The 20,804-nt window shown below is 36.3% G+C and overlaps 1 protein-coding gene across 1 annotated transcript in view; it reads right to left on the bottom strand.

Moving 5' to 3' along the window:
- Nucleotides 1–20,804, bottom strand: part of Diaph3 (diaphanous related formin 3) — a 449,862-nt gene that overhangs the window by 163,359 nt on the left and 265,699 nt on the right. Inside the window, exons 23-24 of the mRNA XM_038310273.1 lie at nt 7,653–7,777; nt 738–902 (exon numbers count right to left, since the gene is read on the bottom strand). Of these exons, the coding sequence (XP_038166201.1) occupies nt 738–902; nt 7,653–7,777 (290 nt within the window). The remainder of the gene's footprint in view (nt 1–737; nt 903–7,652; nt 7,778–20,804) is intronic.

The following is a 20,804-nucleotide window of genomic DNA, read 5'->3' as shown; positions in this document are numbered from 1 at the left end:
ATAGTTCAAAACTTTTTAATCCGCACAAACATTTCGTGAAATATAGAAACTACTTCCCCATTTATTAAGAATAACAGTTTTTCCTTGCTGAACTGTATCCCATGTCTCCCCAGGGAGGCAACAATACCTTCTCACTTTAATATGCGTGTGGTTTTTTTCCCCCATCTAATCAGCTAATACTTTTCAAAAGATCTTTTTAATACCTAAATGAAAGGATTCTACCTCAAAGACCTGACCTCCCTATTAAAGTGTCTGAAGCAAACGGCAGGAATGTAAAACCCACTCAAAGGGAAATCACAGGGAGCTTATTGTGCAATGCATTAAAAAAGGAGGGAGAAAAGCTTCACAGGAGCTGCATGAATTTGGTAAAATTATACCACAAAAAATACAAATTCGTCTTAAGCATAAAGAAGCAAATTCATAGCCAAAAACTTATTATAGACGTGCTCTGTAATCAACCCGGAGGGGGCCTTTACGAAAACCATCAGAATTTGTCACTTTTTCAATCAAAATTTCTGATTACAGTTTCATGTTAAAAAGGGCCCCAAAGAGAACAAACTACATATTTTTCAACAGATCTGAAATTTGAAAAATTTGAAGCTAACATACAACACCAGAAAAGGCAGGGTACATGACAAAAAATAAGAACAGAATTAAATAGCACAATAACAGAAAGAAGAGGCAAGAAAGTATTACAAGGACACTTTTCAGGAAACAAAAGAAAACACTTTCTGTACCATGAATGCAGTTCTGAAGTTACTCAAGTCACTGAAAAAGTCTTCCAGAGACGTCTTCTTCGTGTCGACAGCATAGTAGCGCATCGCACTCTGGTGCAGCTGCGTCATGTTGCTTAGCAGCTTGGAGAGGTTCTCATACTGCTCTTTTGCACCCGTTACAAAGCTGTATATATTTTAGTTAAGGATTTCTGAAAGGTACAATGTGACGCTCTCTATAAGATAAAATGAAAACATTTCTAGCTCCATAATTTTAATTTTTAGTTACCATTAACACATCTCTCAAACTCAGCATGGCTGTCAGACATTCTTCTCAGAATCTCTGTGGCATAGAACAAAAAACAAAACAAAGAACTGTAATTCAATTTCAAATAAACTTTGGTAAATAGCCAAATAAATATATATTGAATATTTATCTTCCATAGTTCAGCTCCAGATTTTTTTCTTATCTACCATAATATTAATCTATACCACACAGCCTGTGAGATAAGACTCTAGCTCAGCAGTTAGGAAGGAGCAAACAGAATACACTGAAAGAAAAAATATGGGCATCAAGAAAGGTGAGTGGGACAACTTAAGGTCAATGCACAGCTTACGTGGAGGCTGTGCTTGCAGACAAGGCCTTCATCGCTCTGCCTTGACTGCCTCCACTGCAAAACTGGAGGGATAATGTCACTCCTCCCAACAGAAAGACGATTTTTGCAACTTGCCACAAAAAATAATCAGGCAGTTGGGAATATACCTCAACATTGTTACTGCCCACTTACTCAATTTAAACTTAATATTCTAAAAGCAAGAAAGTTTTAAGTTTATTAATAACTTGATTATGTGGGTAAATTGATGTTTTAAATATTTTTCTTAAAAATTTCTATACAGTTTTACATATTACATGATTAAAATTTATGTTTGCACACATAAAAGACATTAGGCAAACATACATGGAATTGTATCTTTATTTCTGACAATATAAATCATACCATTCTGAAAGTCACTACAGTAATATGAGGATGGAGAGTCAGTGGTAGGAAAAGATATTTCCTAAACTGACCACAAACTATCCTTTATTTCATTTAATAATAATAGTAATAATAATAATAATAATAATAATAATAATAATAATAAAAATAAAACCTGCTGAGAAAATCTGATTTAAAATCACCACACCATGTTTTGAAGAAGTCAGACTACCCAAGGACAGTTCTAGCAATGGCTCCTTTCAAGATTGGTGAGGAGAGCTTAAAGAAATCTGGTGAAAACTCAGTGACACCCTAGTCACCAGACTGCATGCATGTATGTATGTGAACACACCACTGAGATCATGCACATACTTGAGCACACCATTCAGATGCAACAATTTAAAAAGAAATGCTTGGCTGAGGGTCTCTGGGTTACTCCACGCTTCTCCTTTTGTGCACATATAAGGCTTTGAATTTTTAAAATAGGCACTGCACAAATATTACTAATTTTCTTCCAACACGGGGGAAAATGCATTGTCAAGAATTCATTTATTAAATAATTTCAAATAAAGCAATGTCACTTTGTCGACTTTGAGGTAAGAATCGTCAGTACGGAAAGATCCAAAGTGCATCAGCATATACTCAGAAATACAGTGCAGTTATACTGAAAGATGGGTTGGAAAGGATGACAATGAACTAGGGCTACAGAAATGACATGGTTTTGTCCTAACAGCCAGGAGGTTTTAAGTGAAGGAATTCTCTTATCATTATATGTAACTTAGTCTGAAAGAAAATTAAGTGGAGCTTTGAATAACGGGAATTACCCAAAATAACTGTGAAACCAGCCATGATTAAACTAAGGCAATTTTGGAACTAGCCAAACCAATCCTTAGATGCTTGAAACGACAATCTGATAGAGTGGACTAACTGGATACATGAATAAGGTATACGACTATGTTGAGGATTCCCTTTTAAAAGGACCATGAAGGAATAATTATCTTCTAAAAGGAAAACCAAAACTAGATACTCGTGAGCAAAATCTTAAACCCCACCATGACAAAATGTCAAAGCCTGGCATCCTGGCTCCCATCTGTAATCTCAGCATTTAGTGGGCTGAGGCAGGATTACTCCTATGGATTGGAGGCTAGCCTGGGTTTCAGTGTGAACTTCTGTCTCAGAAAAAAAAAAGTAAATGTACACTTCAGTAGTAGATAGGTTGCATCTTTTTTTTTTTTTACCAACATTGATTTCTATAAATATTCAGAAAAAGATAAGCAACATATAACAAAATAAGGTTTTGATAAAATTAATGCAAAATTACTGATAAATTGACATATTACATCTACCTCATGTTTAGAGGAAACTATTTTTCCCTTTGTCTTCATCAAAACTAAGGGACATTCCTCAGATAGTTCAGCTTGAATCACTGTAACTGCACTATTTGGAAGATAAATGAAATGCAGATCTGTGTTTACATGATCTCAAAACAAGGAATTAGAGCTGGGTAGCTAATGTACAACTTGGTACTATAGTCACTGTCTATACTACTGTGGACTGCTGGATGTGCACAGTTTCATAGGCAGTTATTACACTGCCATCATTGGAAACATGCTTCCAGGAACGGGGGAAATAGCTCAAGAGGATAAAGTGCTGGCTGTGAGAGAATGAGAACTGGAATGGGAATGCCCTGACCCATGAAAAAGCCCCAGAATGGGGAAGGAGAAACACCTATGGACCTGCAGCTCACAGGCTAATCAACCTAGCCTTAAGGTTCTAGGTTTAGCAAGAGACCCTGTCTCAAAAGCATAAGCTAAAGAGTGACTGAGGACATACCAGAAACAACCTCTGGCTTACATGTGTACAAAGTTCTGCTTCTGCATGTGTGTGCGTGTGTGGGGGAGCATGAGCATACACACATATAAGAGAGAATGAGAGAAAAGGGGGAAAGAGAGAGAAGCAAAATCCATTCACATAATGCTCCAGGACCAACTTCACTGAGATCCATATATCTAATATCTTTGACAAACCCTCTTAGAAGTCAGGATCTAGTCAAACATTCCATAAAATATACATTAGTTCGCTGCCTCTCTAGGTACTAAACAAAACAGTATTTAATAAGATAGGTTAAGGTTTTGTGGTCATGACGCATACATTATATAATACAGTTTTTTTTTTAAAAAAGGTGAGACCTTCCCATAATAATTAACATGAAACAAATGGAAATGTCTTTGGTTGCACAGTGCGACAGAGGCTGACTGAGCTGAGAAGGAGGAAACACTGGCTAACAAGGTCAATACATGTAAGAGCAGAGAACACCAAGCTCTTGGCCAGTGGCATAAGGGAAAAGGTCATTGTACACTGGAAGATTCAGAAAGAACCAGGAGTGGGATGATTAGTAACACAAATCTTTAAAAGTCATTATGAACAGGTGAAAAAGTAGAAATAAAAAAAAGAAATAAAACACAGAGATGGTGGCCACAGAAGAGAAATTCAAGAAAACAAAGCCCAGCGTCTCAATGGCCCAACTTTCAATTCTTCACTTCGTTTATAGATGGCACAGCACATTGCCGGTGCACTAGAATGTTGTAGTTTTACTTTTTTGACGAAGATCCCCTATCGCATAGGTTTTCAGATTCTTTTCCTATAAAATACGCTTTCCACAACATTGAATACTGTAAGCATAAGTCATTTGGTGAATTTACTAGCCCATCTACTCTATATTTACAGAAATGCCTAGACATTGCTATCTTGCAGAACAACTAAATCAAATAAAGGTGAATTTTGATGATGTCATTAAAATATAACATGGGAACATATCAAGAAATGTGTTACATAATTTGTGCTAAATACAAAAACATACAAATGTCTAGTAAGTTAATTTTTCTTAAAAGACTAGAAGTAGGAAATAGGGAGAAGGGCATGCTCTATGGTCTACTTGTCTTGAAATGAAAATTGAAATTTATGCCCTAGCAATGCTGAAGCATGCATGGGCAGCCCATATATGGCAGTTCTTATTGAACTTATTCATAATGGGTTTCATGGTCTAAGTTGATGAGAACAGCTAACGAGGTCTCTTCCTCAAGAAGGCACCAGATCTCATTACAGATGGTTGTAAGCCACTATGTGGTTACTGGAAATTGAACTCAGGACCTTTGGAAGAACAGGGAGTGCTCTTAACTGCTGAGCAATGTCTAGTTTTCTGAAAAGAAGAAACGTTATAGAATTTAAGGCCAAAGAAAGGAACTGATGCAGTATGGCATGTACCCTGGCATTTTCTCACATTTCTCAGTGATAACAGTGTACACTCCATACACCCTCCATAAACCACCAGGTGAGCTATGAGTTGACTATGGAGCTTTTCAATTAATTATAGTTTGGGGCAGGCTTAGAAACTGGAAAATAATACTAGGAGAAGGGTGATAACATATGCAATAACTGTATATGCATCTAAAAGATGTACCACAAACATTTTTGTGGGAAGATGCAGACACACTAGTTGAGAATGTGCTAGAAGAGCTGTGAATGGATGCCATTGGTGAATCTCACAGAACAAAAGTCTGTTTCTTTAAAACACTTCAATTAATAGATGATTTAATAATTATTAAATAATACATTTTAAAGTGAATATTTACTTGTAAAGATGCATTATTTTCCCAGACAGGGTTTCTCTGTAGCTTTGGAGCCTGTCCTGCAACTTGCTCTATAGACCAGGCTGGCCTTGAACTCACAGAGATCCCCCAGCCTCTGCCTTCTGCCCAGCTGTAAAGATGTATTTTTAACAAGCTAAATTATACACAATATTCTTCCTGAATTGGTTGTGGAACTAAGTTCTTGACATGGTTTCAACTCATATGCTTTAAAACATAACACATAAACAAGTATGAGTACCAATAACAAACCAGTTAATATGCTTTTATTCATTGTGCATTTTTGCTTCTAAGCCCTTCTATTTTCTGAGATCCAGGAAGCTCACAATTTTCCATTTTAATAAGATCTGTATAAATGCATTTAATATTCAAAATCTGACTTGTCAGTCCTAATTAAAGTAAACAAAGTCTTGCAACGAATGAATTTAATTACTTCAAAACTAGTATGTCTAACTAAGATGAAAAGCAAACGAATGCAGTAAAATCTTGGCAAAGAATATTTATGATTATAAGCTTTGTCAATAGCAAAGTGCACCAACTGTTCATCTATCTGACTTCCAGGAGACACATGAATGCTAATCAGTTCATTAGAGGCTTCTAGGTTGCGATATTTAGCGACAGGATATAGTAGCTCTCCTGTCCATGGAGTGTAATTTTACTCATAATGAAAAACTGTTTCCAGAAAAGCCTCATCCTTCCTGGTTCTGATTTCCTGCTGGCTGTGTTTTACGAGCTGCACACCTTTCAGGAAATCAACATCATTCAGTACTTATGCCATATGAATACTGGTGGGGGTAAGTCCTGAGACTGTCTGCAGAGCAGGATTTTACTCCAAGCTTAGGAATTCATGCTATTTTGAGAAACCAAGCTTCCTAATTAGCCGCTCACAGTGCATGACCAAAAGCTACAGGGGAACAAAATCTTTTCTAAGATGCTCTTTTATATCTATGGGGAACAAAATTGAACAAGTTCAGTTAACAATACTTATGGATTAAAACAAAATAGTCACATATGCATTTGTGAACCAGATAAAATGAATGAGAAATCCAAGAATAATTATAAAAATATAACAACAATATACTTATTTTAAAAAGTGTAGATTGTCAGTTGAAAGAGTGGTGCATATCTAAACATCTGAATATTACTTACATAATCTCTAGTCTAAAAACAAAAAGAAATCCTTACCAAGTCTAGTAATAGAGACGATCTCCTTAAGAAGAAGCTGGGTAGGACATAAGATTTGAGAGGAAACAAACACATTATCCTGAACTGATTGCTACTGAGTGCATTTTTATGATATTTCCTGACAGAAATAGAAAAGGAAGATAAAATTGAACTAATTCACAATTAAGCTGAAAGCACATATAATAAAGTCTATGACGAACCAAATAATAATTTTCTGATTCACTAAATCTCAAGGGAGTTGTAGAAAGAGGAAGTCATTTTATTTCAAGTACATCAATTTAAAAAATTACGGAAGTCTATTTATAAGTCCTCATTTTAGAGCTGGGCTGTCCTTTCATACACAACTCAGATATCCATATGGGATTTTAATAATGCATTATCACAATATTTCATTACAATGGAAAAGATAACCATTACTGATTTCATACTGTGGTCTGCAAAGCAACTCAGCATTAGCTTCAGGATATAAAAAAGTTCATTACTTCAGTTACTAATTAGAAACTAAGCTACAGAGTTACTGATAACAAAGATAAGTGAATACAAAGCAAACTGCAAATCAAATGAGACACAAGCATTACACTATTAATTTATGTACAATGTTTTCAACTTCATTTGGAGTTAGGAGAAAGCACACATAAGCAGCAATTGTAACAAGCTCCTTTTTTATTTTGGAATGGCAGAGCATTTCTAAAGGAAATATCACATTCTGTGGAGTCAGAGTTAATTTCTAATGCATATCAGTCCTTGAGCTTGTTAGTCATGCAGGGATTTTATAGAGTGTATCTCTGCTTCCTGAGATAGTGCAAAAGTAGCTAAATCATATTTCACGACATTAGATTCAAACTTTCACAAACTAAGTTTTAATGTGCTTTATCAGATGGAATAAGACAAACAGAAGGAACAAGATGGAAAAACATTCTATTATTTAAGAAGACAGAAAACAAAAAGTAGAAATCCTTGATGCATTATTCATGATAAAATGCACCTTGGTTAATTTACCTGAAAGATAAAAGTTAAATCTTTAATAATTTGGCACTATGTAATGTCCTTCAGTTATACAAACACACTTAGAACATAAAAAAAATTATAAATCCAGTTGACTACAGACTGATTTAGATATCAAAGGATATGGACATCTTTATCACAAACTTGTCATGCAAGTCCTCAGGAGGGGGAAAGGTTTCCAAATCCTTCTCAAGCTGTTGAAGCTGCCTTCCCATCTGCTTCAAATTCTTTTCCAGCATTTCTACAGAGACTAAAAGAGAGCATATTAAATGCCTTGAAAGGACAAAATTATAATATATAAAAGGTAAAACAATCTAGCAACAAAACATTTGTAAAAAAAAAACCTCATAGTAAGAAAATTCAAAAACATTAAATTCCATTAAATTTAATTTTTAACCTTTAGAATTTTAAATCCAGAAATAAATTAAATCAAATAAGCTTCTACATAAGTCAATGCCACTTAAGAAATAATTGTTTAAAAGTAGACATCTTTACTACTACAAAAAAGTTATAATCTAGTCAGATAAGGGGAAAAGGAAGTCAGTCCTTTGAAATGCTGAACTCAAATACAATTGTTACATTTCAAAGATAGCTCTTGAGAGAATTGGTGAATAGTTGGGAAGGATGTGGGAAAACTTTCTCTAATGGTCAAACTAGTCTCTCGTCTCGGAAAGAAAAGGTAGGAGAAGACATTTAAAACGACAAAGACACTCTTTACTAGGACCTAAGCACCACCTATGTTCAACACTGACAGGCTCCATCTTTGAACTAAATCTGCTCTCCAAACACACATGAACAACCCATAGTAACCAAGTGTACTAAGGCACAGGCGGAATGAACTGACCTTGCAGTAAACAGTAAGCTTTAAAAATTAACTCTCTAATCTCTGCAGTCAGTCACTTTTACATGAGTAAGGTAGTAAGTTACTGTAACAAAGTGGACACAGTGACCAGAAAACAACTTTTTGAATATTTATTTGCTTTAGGTTTAGAAAAATTTTAATAAAAATTCTCATCAATGTGACTTTTATAAAATTATGTTTAAAAATTAATACAACAATACTAAGTATCCTTTCCTGTTCTAACTTTGAATTAGTTATGAGAAATGAGTACTTTTATGTATAGGTGTAGATGCACTCAGTGAGGCAACCTAAAGGCCCAGGAAAATGAGACCTGGATTAAAAAAATAAAACAAAACACCACCACCGCAATAAAACCAACAATTATAGTTTACCTTCTTGGTACAAAAAACCCCACAATGCAACAGAAAAAAAGGATGGCAGGCAGATCTCTGAATTTGAGGTCATCCCGTGTACAAAACAAGTTCCAGGACAAGGAGAAATGTTACACAAGGAAACCCTGTCTTGAAGCCCACTCCCCACATCAAGTGATTTATAAAGACATAAAGTGTAGTTTGTTGTGTTTTTTATATAGTTGTATATAAAATAATAGTCACATCAACAGCTTTTAACAAACCCTTAACATCTACCTTTATGTTAATTAGCCAATCTAACTGTTAGATACAGTAGTTACTGAGCACCAAAACTGAGTTACAGGTATCAGTGGTCTGAAGAATGATGAGACATACAGACCATGATGGGGCCGTTCTCAATTCATATCCATATACATTTTCCTAAATTACTCGTTTTCTTCTTCTCTGTTTAAATTTCTAGTGTATCCCATAGAGGCTTTGCAAGATGAGGTAAGGGTAAAGACTATAGCCAAGAAACACAGTATATGCTTAGTTTATAGAATGAGACAGTAACACACAATGCGTTGCATAGAATACTTCCACTATGACAGCAGCTAAAGTGTAATAGCTGATTCTAGTTGATTCTCTTTGCCAGCATGCTGTTGTACACTGCTCTTGATGGTGATGTGTGGCAGGATAATTGGTCACTGTGTGAAGGTGTGTCTCACCAGCCTAAGGAGCCTTCTGATTGGTTTAAGAAAGAGCTAAATGGCCAATACCTAAAGAAGAGAGGCTAGGTGGAACTTCTTGGGAGAAAGAGGAATTTAGGGGAAGAATCTGAGGTTTGAGGATTCATCAGCCAGACATGAAGGAAGTAGGACCTACTGTACTGAAGAGAGGTAAAAAGCCACATGCCATAGCATAGATTAATATAAATGGGTTATTCTATGTTTTAAGAGCAAGTTGAAAACAAGCCTAAGGCTAAGGTTTCATAATTAGTAAGAAGTTTCTGAGTCATTAATTGGGAGCTGGTGATACAAAAGAAAGATAGGTCACATGTATCATCTTATGTGTGCTCATCAATGTATCTACAACCATGGCTTTTATTTGATGAGATCTATAATGCTTCATTGACTTTTCTTACTTCCAAGTGGTTATTTTGCTACTTTCTAAGTGTTCTCTTGAATCACAGAGAAGATACTTTTTGTTTTTCTACTCTATTTGATCCCTATTTTAATGTCTCAGTATCTGTTTCACATTTTCTCAGGAAATCTCACTAGTTTAGTAGTTTATACATTTTGAAAATTCTATTATGTAAAGATTAAAAAAAACCCCAAGAACCTTAAAGACCTGTACCAATTTTGTGCTATGGGTTACAATATGAAAATTTACTACTACTCCTGCCTTAAGTAGTAATCGCTGCAGTAGTAGCTATAACATAAAAAATATCAATGACAATAGTAGCCCTTGCTGAGTAGTGATGCCTGATCTGTTTTGTTTTCCATTAATACTCACAAGAATACCATAATCCAGCCGGGCGGTGGTGGCGCACGCCTTTAATCACAGCACTCGGGAGGCAGAGGCAGGCGGATCTCTGTGAGTTCGAGGCCAGCCTGGTCTACAAGAGCTAGTTCCAGGACAGGCTCTAAAAGAGCTGCAGAGAAACCCTGTCTTGAAAAATCAAAAAAAAAAAAAAAAAAAAAAAGAATACCATAATCCAGGCATCATTACTGTTCTAAGCTTACAAAAGAAGGAAACTGAGGCTTGGTATGGTATAAAAACATAAACAACTAAAAAGTGCAATGTTACCTTTGAAAAAGATACACTTAAAGTAATATCCTATCATTGAATAAAAGCATATACTCAAAACATTATATTATGGACTAATTGAGGGAAACAGAAAGTAGGAAAAAAGAAACAAGGAAATGTTGGGAAAGTAGCCTAACCCGTAGCTCAAAACAGATGCATTGCCTGAAGACTGGCTGAGTACATATTGACTTAACAAAAGGTGTCTGCATGGTTTTGAACCTTTGTTTAATAGGGGCTTCAAAGTTTCAGTAAGTATAAATGCTTTGGAACAACCTGTGAATTTTCTAGATACAGTATAGAGAAAATGGTACCCTATACTGGAAATCAACAATAACAGTGGGTCTGACGACACTAGGGGAAAAAGCCATACAAGACAAGCGCTGAAGGAGAACATGGCTGCACTACTGGTGGTGCGGCTGCTAGTGCTTAGGGTGTTGAGGGTTTTTTTTTTTTTGTACCAGATATAGACTATACCACTACCAACTATGTCTCTTAATTTTCCACAGCTGGACTTCCCACAATTCAAGGTTAGGCTAATATTAATTATAGAAAGTTAGTGGTATATTCAGAATGTATTCAATCCCATAAGACAACCATCATTTCAGATGCCAATTTCAAGTACAGGCAGTCATCCACACTCCTGAATTGGCTGGAAATTTTACAACGTTTCCTTGCCCCTTCCCTAAAGGTTCAGAATTGATTAGGGTGGCTCACGAACTTGGGAAACACAGTCCTTATAGTAGTAGTGCCATTAAAATGGCCATGACACAGGAACAGCCTAAGTCAGGAGAAGCCCACTAAATAGCATAGGAGAACAGGCAGAGATACTTGTTCTTTGGGCATGCTACCCTACCAGAACATGTGGAGGCTCTCAGACCTAGAATCTCCCTTGCCTCTTTATTTCAATTTTTATCAGAGTGTCATTACACGGCAATGGTAACTAAAGCACTGTCCATTAATGACTAACTCAAGCTCCACAGTCTCTCCTTTCTTTCCCTGTAAGACTAGGAGAAGGGAATATTGAAGTATTCATCCTCCACTCACATATTTAATACATCAGAACACTAGTCCCAACCAGAACAGTACAGTACATTGGGGATTGCTTTCCTGTGATGTGGAGCAACTTCTATTTCAACATCAGTAAAAACAGAGTATCTCACCTCAAATTTTAACTCACTGACATTTCATAGAGATCAATTCTTTTAATATAGGTTGAAGCTCTATTCGTATTATATATTCCTTATTTGTAGAAGTGAATAAGAAATTATAAAACTTAAAGTTTGAAATAAGTGATACCAACATTTATAAACCAATAAGAAATTTTTCTTGGTGTTCACCACAATCATTATATTGCAGGACAGCAGGACTTTGAGACAGTCTAAAGAAAGTCACTGTGTTCCAGGGCAAAATGTTAGAGGTGCTTGTGGGTACATTTAAGTCAAACAGCAAGAATAAGTAAGCTATCTTTTAAAATGGTGCTTGTGTGGCTACTCTACAAAGAGCAATCACACTAAGCCATTTCTTCTGCTTCATCTGCACACTCTGATTACATTACTTGTACACTGTGGTTAAGTGAATTTAAATGTAATTGACCAACCTCTCAATGCTAGCTTTTAAGTAAAGACCAAAGTACATTTGGAAAAGAAAAAGGAGTGTGTAAATTCCAGGCTGATAACATACAATCTAATGGTTGGAGCCATCTGACGGGTAACACTAAAGAATAATGTAAGAATCCTGACTCTCTGACACTTTTTTTTTTTTAAAAAAAGTTACTACATTTCTATAAAAAGATGCTTTGTTCTTTACACAAAATTATACTCATAAGTGTCAGTGATTGTTTTTTATGAGTAATTTCAAATAGTTAGGGAAGTTTTCAACTACACACTCTCAAGGAAGTGTCAATTTACAGGTGTACTTGGGTGTGACCTAAAGAGTGGACAGTGCACTCTCTGCAGGACAAGGGCCCAATCTCATGCGATGATACTTTGATTCCAATGTTGGGGCTTAGCTTAGTGGTAGAGAGTTTGGCTAGCAAGCCTAGGGCGTTGATTTGTTTGTTAGTTCCCTCAGGGGAAAATACCCTTTTCAAGCCCAGACAGCTATCAATCCTGAATTTGCTATAAATTTGTGAAGGCCTAGAAGCTGTTTCCTACCTTTTGCCTTTCGACTGTGTCACATTTCTTGACTAAATAATGGGCATTTTTATCATTACTTAGAATGAACATAATAAAAACCAAACTGTTATCAAAGTTGGCTAACGTAATGTAAGGCCCTCTGATTTGTTTATTTCAGTGCAGATTGAATCAGATAGGCTATCTTCAATTATCTGAGACACACTGCCCTTATCTATAGTGGAAGGGCACAGGACCACTACAAGTTGTTTCCTGTTGTGAAGCTGCTAGTTTTGAATATTTCCTCGCATATAATATCCAGCGGTATACCACAAACATCCCACTCCTGTGTTCAGATAAACAAGCCCTTGAGTCCTGAACTTCTCAATTTCTCAGTGACTATCCAGGTCTTATGGAACACTCCTGTCTCCAATTCTACTATCTCTAACACATCTCTGCACTGTTCATGTAGATTTCCACACTAACAATAATTCCCAGATGACTGTGCTTACATAATATTTGAGTACCCATAACGTGGATGGATATATGTCTTATAAAATATCCTCAAATACAATATGCAGCTTATAGTTCTGTTGTTCCTATCCCTCATCATCCATCATGCATCTCATTCTATGAATGACACCATTTCCCTGCTGTCTATTCCATTCCTCTACCGCTCTTATCTTGGACCTTTTAACGAGTCAAAACTCCCCACCAGGTCTCCTGGAAAGTGAACTCTCTATCATTAGAACATACAGTTGATGTACTCTACCACAGTTATTGCTTTATGTAGGTTTGTCCCCCAATGGCTGGTAATTCTGTAAAGGAAGACTCTTCATCATTCACCTCACAGTTGTCTGAGTCTGGCCTCTGCAATCGGCAAAATGCAATTAAGCCCCATTTATGTGATTACATGTGTCAACAGTTCTTATAATTGTTACTATTGTTATTAAAGTTTCATTCTTTTATTCAAAAAAGAACTTCATAATCCATTTACTTCTGTTTCTTCAGTAATATAACATGTTGCTAGATATTCAAACGATAGTTGGCAATAAATATTTTGAATGTATCTTCAACAGCTCCTAATAAAGTTATAAAAATTAAATGTGAAAACAAGAGATTTGATATCTAGAATATGAAGTCTGTGTTATCATTATGATAAATATACACCAGTAGTGATGAAGCTTTAGAATAAAACTTAAATAACAACTATAAACATTCCAACTTAAAACCATCATGAACATAAGCTTTCCAAAATATCATAATTTAAATTTATTATGAGAAAATTTTATCTGTAATGGAGAATGATCCATTATAATTATTCCTGGGCTTTGATTACTATTTCCTAACAAGCTTATTAAATAATGTCACATTCATTCTTATACATTATGAAATGACACAAGAAAAGTAATCTCCTTATAAAAAAATAAAATGCTTATTACTACTGGATAGGTTAAACATTTGGACTAAATTAACTTTCCTCATAAATAAGAATTTTCTTTATGTGAGAAACAAGTTTCAGATTCGCTACAAATTAATTCCTTTCATAAATTCAAGAGTTGCATAGTATTTTATGAATCCTAAGTTAAAAATTATAAAAATCAGAGGGACAAGACAGATATAGGTAAATCACAGTCATATTTTAATCCTGAATATCAATGAGGTTGACAACAAAATTAGTATATTACAGTAAAAGTGGTAAGATGGAGATTAAAATTAGTAATGTACTAGGCTATATCAAATGCACAGAGGGATATGCTTGGGGTTTTTTGCCTTTTTTTTTTCAGCACGTTGCCAGAGAAACTGTATTTGTTGAGGGTCATGGAGAGTGAAAGGTGCTGAACAAATGGGGAGGTTACAAAGCCATGTCGGAAACGGAGCATGCGTTTCTCCTGCAGTGCTGCACATGTATGCGGGGAATAAATCAGCCTTCTCGGCAAGAATCATGTGAGTTTTATAGGCAGAAAAGGTTTTGTATCTGAGAACCGAATTTGTAGGACAAAATCAACTTGCAGGAAATCATGTGTAATATAAGAACTTGAGAAATCTTTTTTTTTTTTTTTTTTTTCCCCCGAAAAAGGGTTTCTCTGCAGCTTTAAAGCCTGTCCTGGAGCTAGCTCTTGTAGACCAGGCTGGTCTCGAACTTCCAGAGATCCGCCTGCCTCTGCCTCCCGAGTGCTGGGATTAAAGGCGTGCGCCACCACCGCCCGGCTTTGAGAAATCTTTATATCAACAGAGATATTGATGAACAAGGCAAAACTGAATTTCAAGAAGTACACAGAAGAGATGATTGTATCAATAGTCAGAACGAGACGTCAAGTGAAAGAAGAGTTTTATGTGCTTATACAGGAGAGTGCTGGTACAGCTCTTCAATGTGCCACAGCATAAATATTAAGCATAAATGGGCCAGGCAGGGAAGCAGGGAATCTAACTCTTTCTCCTCTCCTCCAAATCTAATCCCCCAGTCTAATCTCCAGCAATGTAGCAAACCATCTCCTGGATCCTCTCTTTCCTCCCTGCCCACATCCCCAGTGGATCAAGCAGACCTTCCCAATCAACCATCTTCCCTGACTCGTGGCTTTATCTCAGACCCCAACTTCATCAGGCGTTTCCTGAGAGCCCAGAGACCATCTGGCGCAGGGAAACGGGAAGGTTAACTGTGGATCCTAAGCTCACTCTCCACTCTTCCAAACCCAGTCTCCCAGGCTCACCACCAGCACGAAAGCAGATCACCCGCTGCTGTCTTGTCCTCCACTATGCGGCGGTCTGAAGTGAATCACATACATTTTCTCTGTCAACCTCCCTCGTACTAACCCATTTTTGGTGGGACTGCAAACTTATACAGTCACTAAGGAAATCAGTGTGGCAGGTCCTCAGGAAGATGGGAATGAACAGATTTACCTCAAGATTCTTGGGCATACAACAAAAAGATGACTTATCCTACCACAGAGACACTTGCTCAACCATGTTCATTGCTGTTCTATTCATAATAGGCAGAAATGTGGAACAACCTAAATGTTACTCAACCTAAGACTGGATAAAGAAAATGTGGTACATTTACACAATGAAGTAGTACTCAGCTGTTAAAAAAATAAAGACATGAAAAAAACATTCTGAGAGAGGTAACATAGGCCCAGAAAGACAAATGTGGCATATAATCTCTTATATGCAGATAGTAGCTCTTAAGTCAATGATAACAAAGCTACAATCCATAGAATTACAGCAGTTAGTTAAAGAGTAAGGAACTGTGGGGTTTGGGGTCATATAGCTCTTCTTAGAAAAGGGAAATAGAACAGATAGTTATGGATGGACAGAGTGGCCACAGAGGAAGGATCAAATAGAGTGCAGGGAAGTTAAAGAGGAATGAGGGAAAGATAAGAGAAGGATGAAGGAGGAAAAATGGCGAGACACAGTGAAAATTAATGGTCATTTACAGGGTGGTATGAAAACCCAGTTCAGTAGAAAACTTTGAAATATAAACATAGTTGAAGGTAATCCAAATGAAATCTCCATATAATGTGGGTGAGAGTTCCAATTAACCATACTCTATAACCAAAAGAAGCTTCCAATAGCTGAATAGCTTTATATCTAATTGAATTGTTGCCCAAAGGGGTTCCTTGGAAAGCCCTGAACAACCCAAGACTACTGGTTGAACACCACAAATAGGTGGTAATTCCCCACTGCTGAAGACACACAATTCATTGAGCATGGAAATGTTAAGCCGGTGCATTAAAAAAAAAAAAAAGGAAGAAAAGTAAAACAAAACGAGTCTTAATGACATTCTGTTATACTCCTGAGAGCCTTGCTCACTGGGAGCTAGCTGAGGGATGCATGCATGCCATCTACTTTCTGTGCGTTATGTTCTGCACTCACACCTAAAATGGAAATTTCAGTACAACAAGGACCTTTGTGCTCACCGCTCTCCAGGACCCCATACAGGCCTGTGACAAAAGCTTTGGTCAATGGTGGTACAGTTATTCTAGTTTACCTTGTCAGAGGCTCACTGGAAAGCCTTGTCCTTACCAAGGCAAGTATCTAGTACAGTGTCGACTGGGAAGTGAGCGTTCATTCTTTACAGGCTCAAAACATCAACAAGGATTGCTAGGCACTAATTCATTTATTCATTAAGTGTATAGAAAGAACTGTGAATGCTGTTTGCTGAGAGCTCACTATTACACCGATATTTATAGACATATTTATAGAAGAAATATGTCTCACTAGTGACTTATCAATTTAAATGTATATTAAAGATGAAGCCTTTTGAGTGAAGAGAGGAAGGTTGCATATATTACTTTTTTACATGTGTCAGGTTAGTCATGCATTCGGTAGTCTCAGATATGAATGTGAGTCAACATCATTTCTCATGTTTCTATAGGATATGCTGTTATCATACAGTAACTCATATTTTATGGCACACCTTAATAACTCTAGGTTGACAAATTAGTTTTGCATGTAACCTGTAGTAACAATTTAATATAAATAACTAACACTTTAGAAAAATTAATTCTACATGGTTGAAGAGTTGCTGGGACTCAGTTTTTTAAAAAGTATTTAATAGTATAACTGCTTTTTCAAAAATTAATTTGGGGTCAAACTTCAAAATGTAAATTTGAAGAAATATTTTTCAGGTTAAAGCAGGAGTAAATCTATGACCTACTTTCCAAGTGCCATATAGAAATGCTTAGCTATCCCACTGCTATTGCATTTACACGTAGGACTAGCATAAATGCTGCTTGTAGATTGTTTTCAATTGTATTAAAGTTCATACACAAACGTACACACACACATACACACACACACACACACACACAAATATACAGGTTTAAAACATCTTTGGTTATATATATTCAGGCAACCCAGTGGAAAATTCTTAAAACAGAGGTGACCATAGAAATTAAAACTCTAAGCTATCCACACAGACTTTTACTTGCCTATTAATGTTTGCAAAGCTACGTGTGTATCAGACAATTTCATTGAATGATAAAAGCATCAATTGTAATGAACACAGAACATTTAAATGGTTTATTAGGTTCTGTAGCAGCTCTATAAGCAGATTTACACTGTTGTCTACATTGTATAAGTAAGCATTCTGGGGCACAAAAGCAAGAAGCTCCTTGAATTAGGTTAGTCTTGAATAGAAAACAAAATGACTTCAAAGGCTTATTTGTGGAATCTCTGGGCCCAGGCTGGGGGTGTTATTGAGAGGTAACTGGATCATGAGAGTATTAATCTTGTCGATAGATTAACAACACACTGGTGAGTTCATAGATCATGGATTATTAAGAAATAGGGCCCATTTGGAGGAGGCAGGTTACTATAGGTGGCCTATCTTTGAATGGTGCATCTTGTTCTAAGCTTCTTTCTCTATCCCTGCTACCTGGATTCCATGCCATAATCAACTTCCTCAGCCAAACACTCCAATAACCTTGCCTTCAGCCCAAATAAAGAAGCCAGGAGACTAAAGGACCGGGACTTCAGAAATCGGAAAATCATTCAAGTAGCCACTTCTAAATTGCAGCTAGCAAAAAATAAAACTATTGTTCTCCCCCGGTTGGACATTTCAGGTTATTTTGTCAAAGCAACCCTACCTGACTCAAAGGGATACCTCTAGCAAGCTGCCATTTGAACCCTAGTTACCTAACTTCAGTGGTAATGATCGAAAGAGCAGCTTCGCCCATATTACAATGCCTCCAATATCTAACCTAACGATGACTTTTCTGTTGTGTTTTACCATCTGAAATTGTTAGCTACTGTGCCTGTAAATAACAAAGCCCTTAAATTCTGAGGAATATAAGAATTTTAACTCATTCTGTATTTGGATATGATGACAAAAAAACAGGTAATTTTACAAGTTTATCAACAGTGACCCTTAAAAATAAAACCAGATAAGTTCACAGTTTCATATATCTGGACAAGTGAGTTCCAGATATAACAACTAGGGTGATTTCTATTAACTGCTTCATCATCCTCAGAGATGCTGACATGCCTCTATGAAGTTAGGAGAGTGGTTATAAAGACAGCTGGAGCTGGTTGAATAGTGTCCACAGAAATGCACACCGTCCCAGAATCTCAGAAGTAATTCCTTAACAAGTTTCCTAATGACTGAAGATTCCGGCTGAGAATTAGCTAAACAAGAGAAGGCAGCAACAAGGATAAAAGCAGAGCATGCAGTGACATGTCTACACACCTGGGATCTCTGAGGACTGCCAGCAGCCGCAAACAGACAGGAGAAAGCATGAGCTGGTTTCCCCTTGTCCCAATCCAGGAAAATGGACTGTAGCAACTACCTTTACTTGGGATTTATATCTTTTGAATATGGGGGAGAAAAAATGTTATTTATAGGCATTTATCTATGGTGAACAGTTATGGTGACTTGAGGAAATTAATAAATATATCAACTTAAGATTTGCAAATTCTCCAAACACAGATGGGCTCCTGAGAAACAGGTACGAATTTTGCCAGCGGCAACTTATCAACTCTAGGCGTCTTCTATCCAGCCCCTGATGTTACACATTACTTTGTCACCCAAGAGACACAGGAGACTGCCATAAATGTTTGTTCTATCCACAGTAGAAGTTTCTTTGTAAAATACAGATTTGACATAGTAAGTTATTCTTTTGATTGCCCTATTTTGACATCTTTCATCTTCCTAGTTGGTAATTTCACATCCCATGCTGCAAACATAGGAGCAGTAAACAGTGCCTCACCGCCAGCAGCTTGAAGAAAGCTCCAAGACCTTGGCTGCCATTACAGATACTGCTCCGTTATTTGATCTTAGCTGTGTGGCTTACAGGTGACACTGACAGAACTCCTCTTGAAGCCATTTCAGATCTCTTGCTGGCCAAAAATCTGCACACACTGTAAACTGTTAGTTTCTTGGGAAGATTAATGCTGTATTGATGCTACTTTCAGTTTGTTAACCTCCAAAACGATGTAGAGGTCCTCATGATGTAGTTTTCTTCTTCATCATCATCTATCAACCCAAGCAGCAGCGGATTCGGGAAATGTTCCTAGCTCAGTATCTCAAAAAGCAATCTTTAGCTCCAAGTAGTTCCTGCATGACCAGTGTTCTTCAATGTCACACTGCAGCATCTTCAATCCTTCCAATGATATTGGCCGTACCACTTTTGTTCCTTCTGGCTGCTCTCCATGCAGTTTATATTTGCACTATGAAATGATTTCACTAACAACTCATATCCAAGTTTCTATATAGTTAAAGCTATATAGATTCTCTGTGAAATCTGTGGGCAGGAATTAGATATATGGCCCCTTATCAATACACAGTGCTTGTAATACAATATAAATGCCTGGCTTTATGATGTTTTAATTTTATGAACACATTTTTTTTTGGTAGAGTACACTGATCAAAAATCTAATGATTAACTTGGAAATGATCAAATTATATACTGTTGTGTTATTTTTAGATTTTTTAAAACACATTTATTGTAAAATTTACTATATCACATTATTTTAGCTAGTATAAACAACACTGAAAGTAAATTATATTTTGAAAGTAAATTTATCTTTACTATATCTAGCTTTATTAATATACTCAAATACACTCATTAGATGTGTATAAAATTCTAGGGGTCCCAGGATACCTTCATGGACACAGCTTTTATTTGTTTCTATCTGTAGAAACAGAGATAACAGCTCAGAAGTAATCTATATCTCCCTTTTGGTTTCTTTAACAGATAATTCAGAGTATTCCCAACTGTCATCAATTACTTGCTTTAATTAAAATCACAAGTGTTATATCAGCAAGGAGAAATAAGTAGAAAAGAAATATATATCCAAATACAGTGAGTAAAAGAAAAATAAAAAACAAACTTGACATACTTCATCAAAAATGAAGGCAAGCTAAAAGAAAACCAAAGAGGTGCCAATCAGTCTCCACACACTAAATGTATCTGAGTGTTCATAAATATATTTATTTGGAATGTTTCATATTTCACTGTGTATCTATTCATTTAAATATCAAGTCTAGTAAGAAAAAAATAAAGGATTATTAGTATTTTTTTTACAAGCGTGATAACTGATAGTATGTAGAGGGACCTTCCCCATCATAAACTGTTACTAGAGAGCTCTGAATATTTGTAACTGCTTCCAGATCTAATGTGACAAGATAAAAAGATTCAGTGTGTGCAACTGTGTCCTATGGGCAAA

The sequence above is a fragment of the Arvicola amphibius genome, chromosome 13 (genome assembly GCF_903992535.2).
Source record: "Arvicola amphibius chromosome 13, mArvAmp1.2, whole genome shotgun sequence".
Taxonomy (NCBI): Eukaryota; Metazoa; Chordata; class Mammalia; order Rodentia; family Cricetidae; genus Arvicola; species Arvicola amphibius.
The sequence above is the reverse complement of the archived record's forward strand: the minus strand, read 5'-3'. Positions and strand labels throughout refer to the sequence as shown.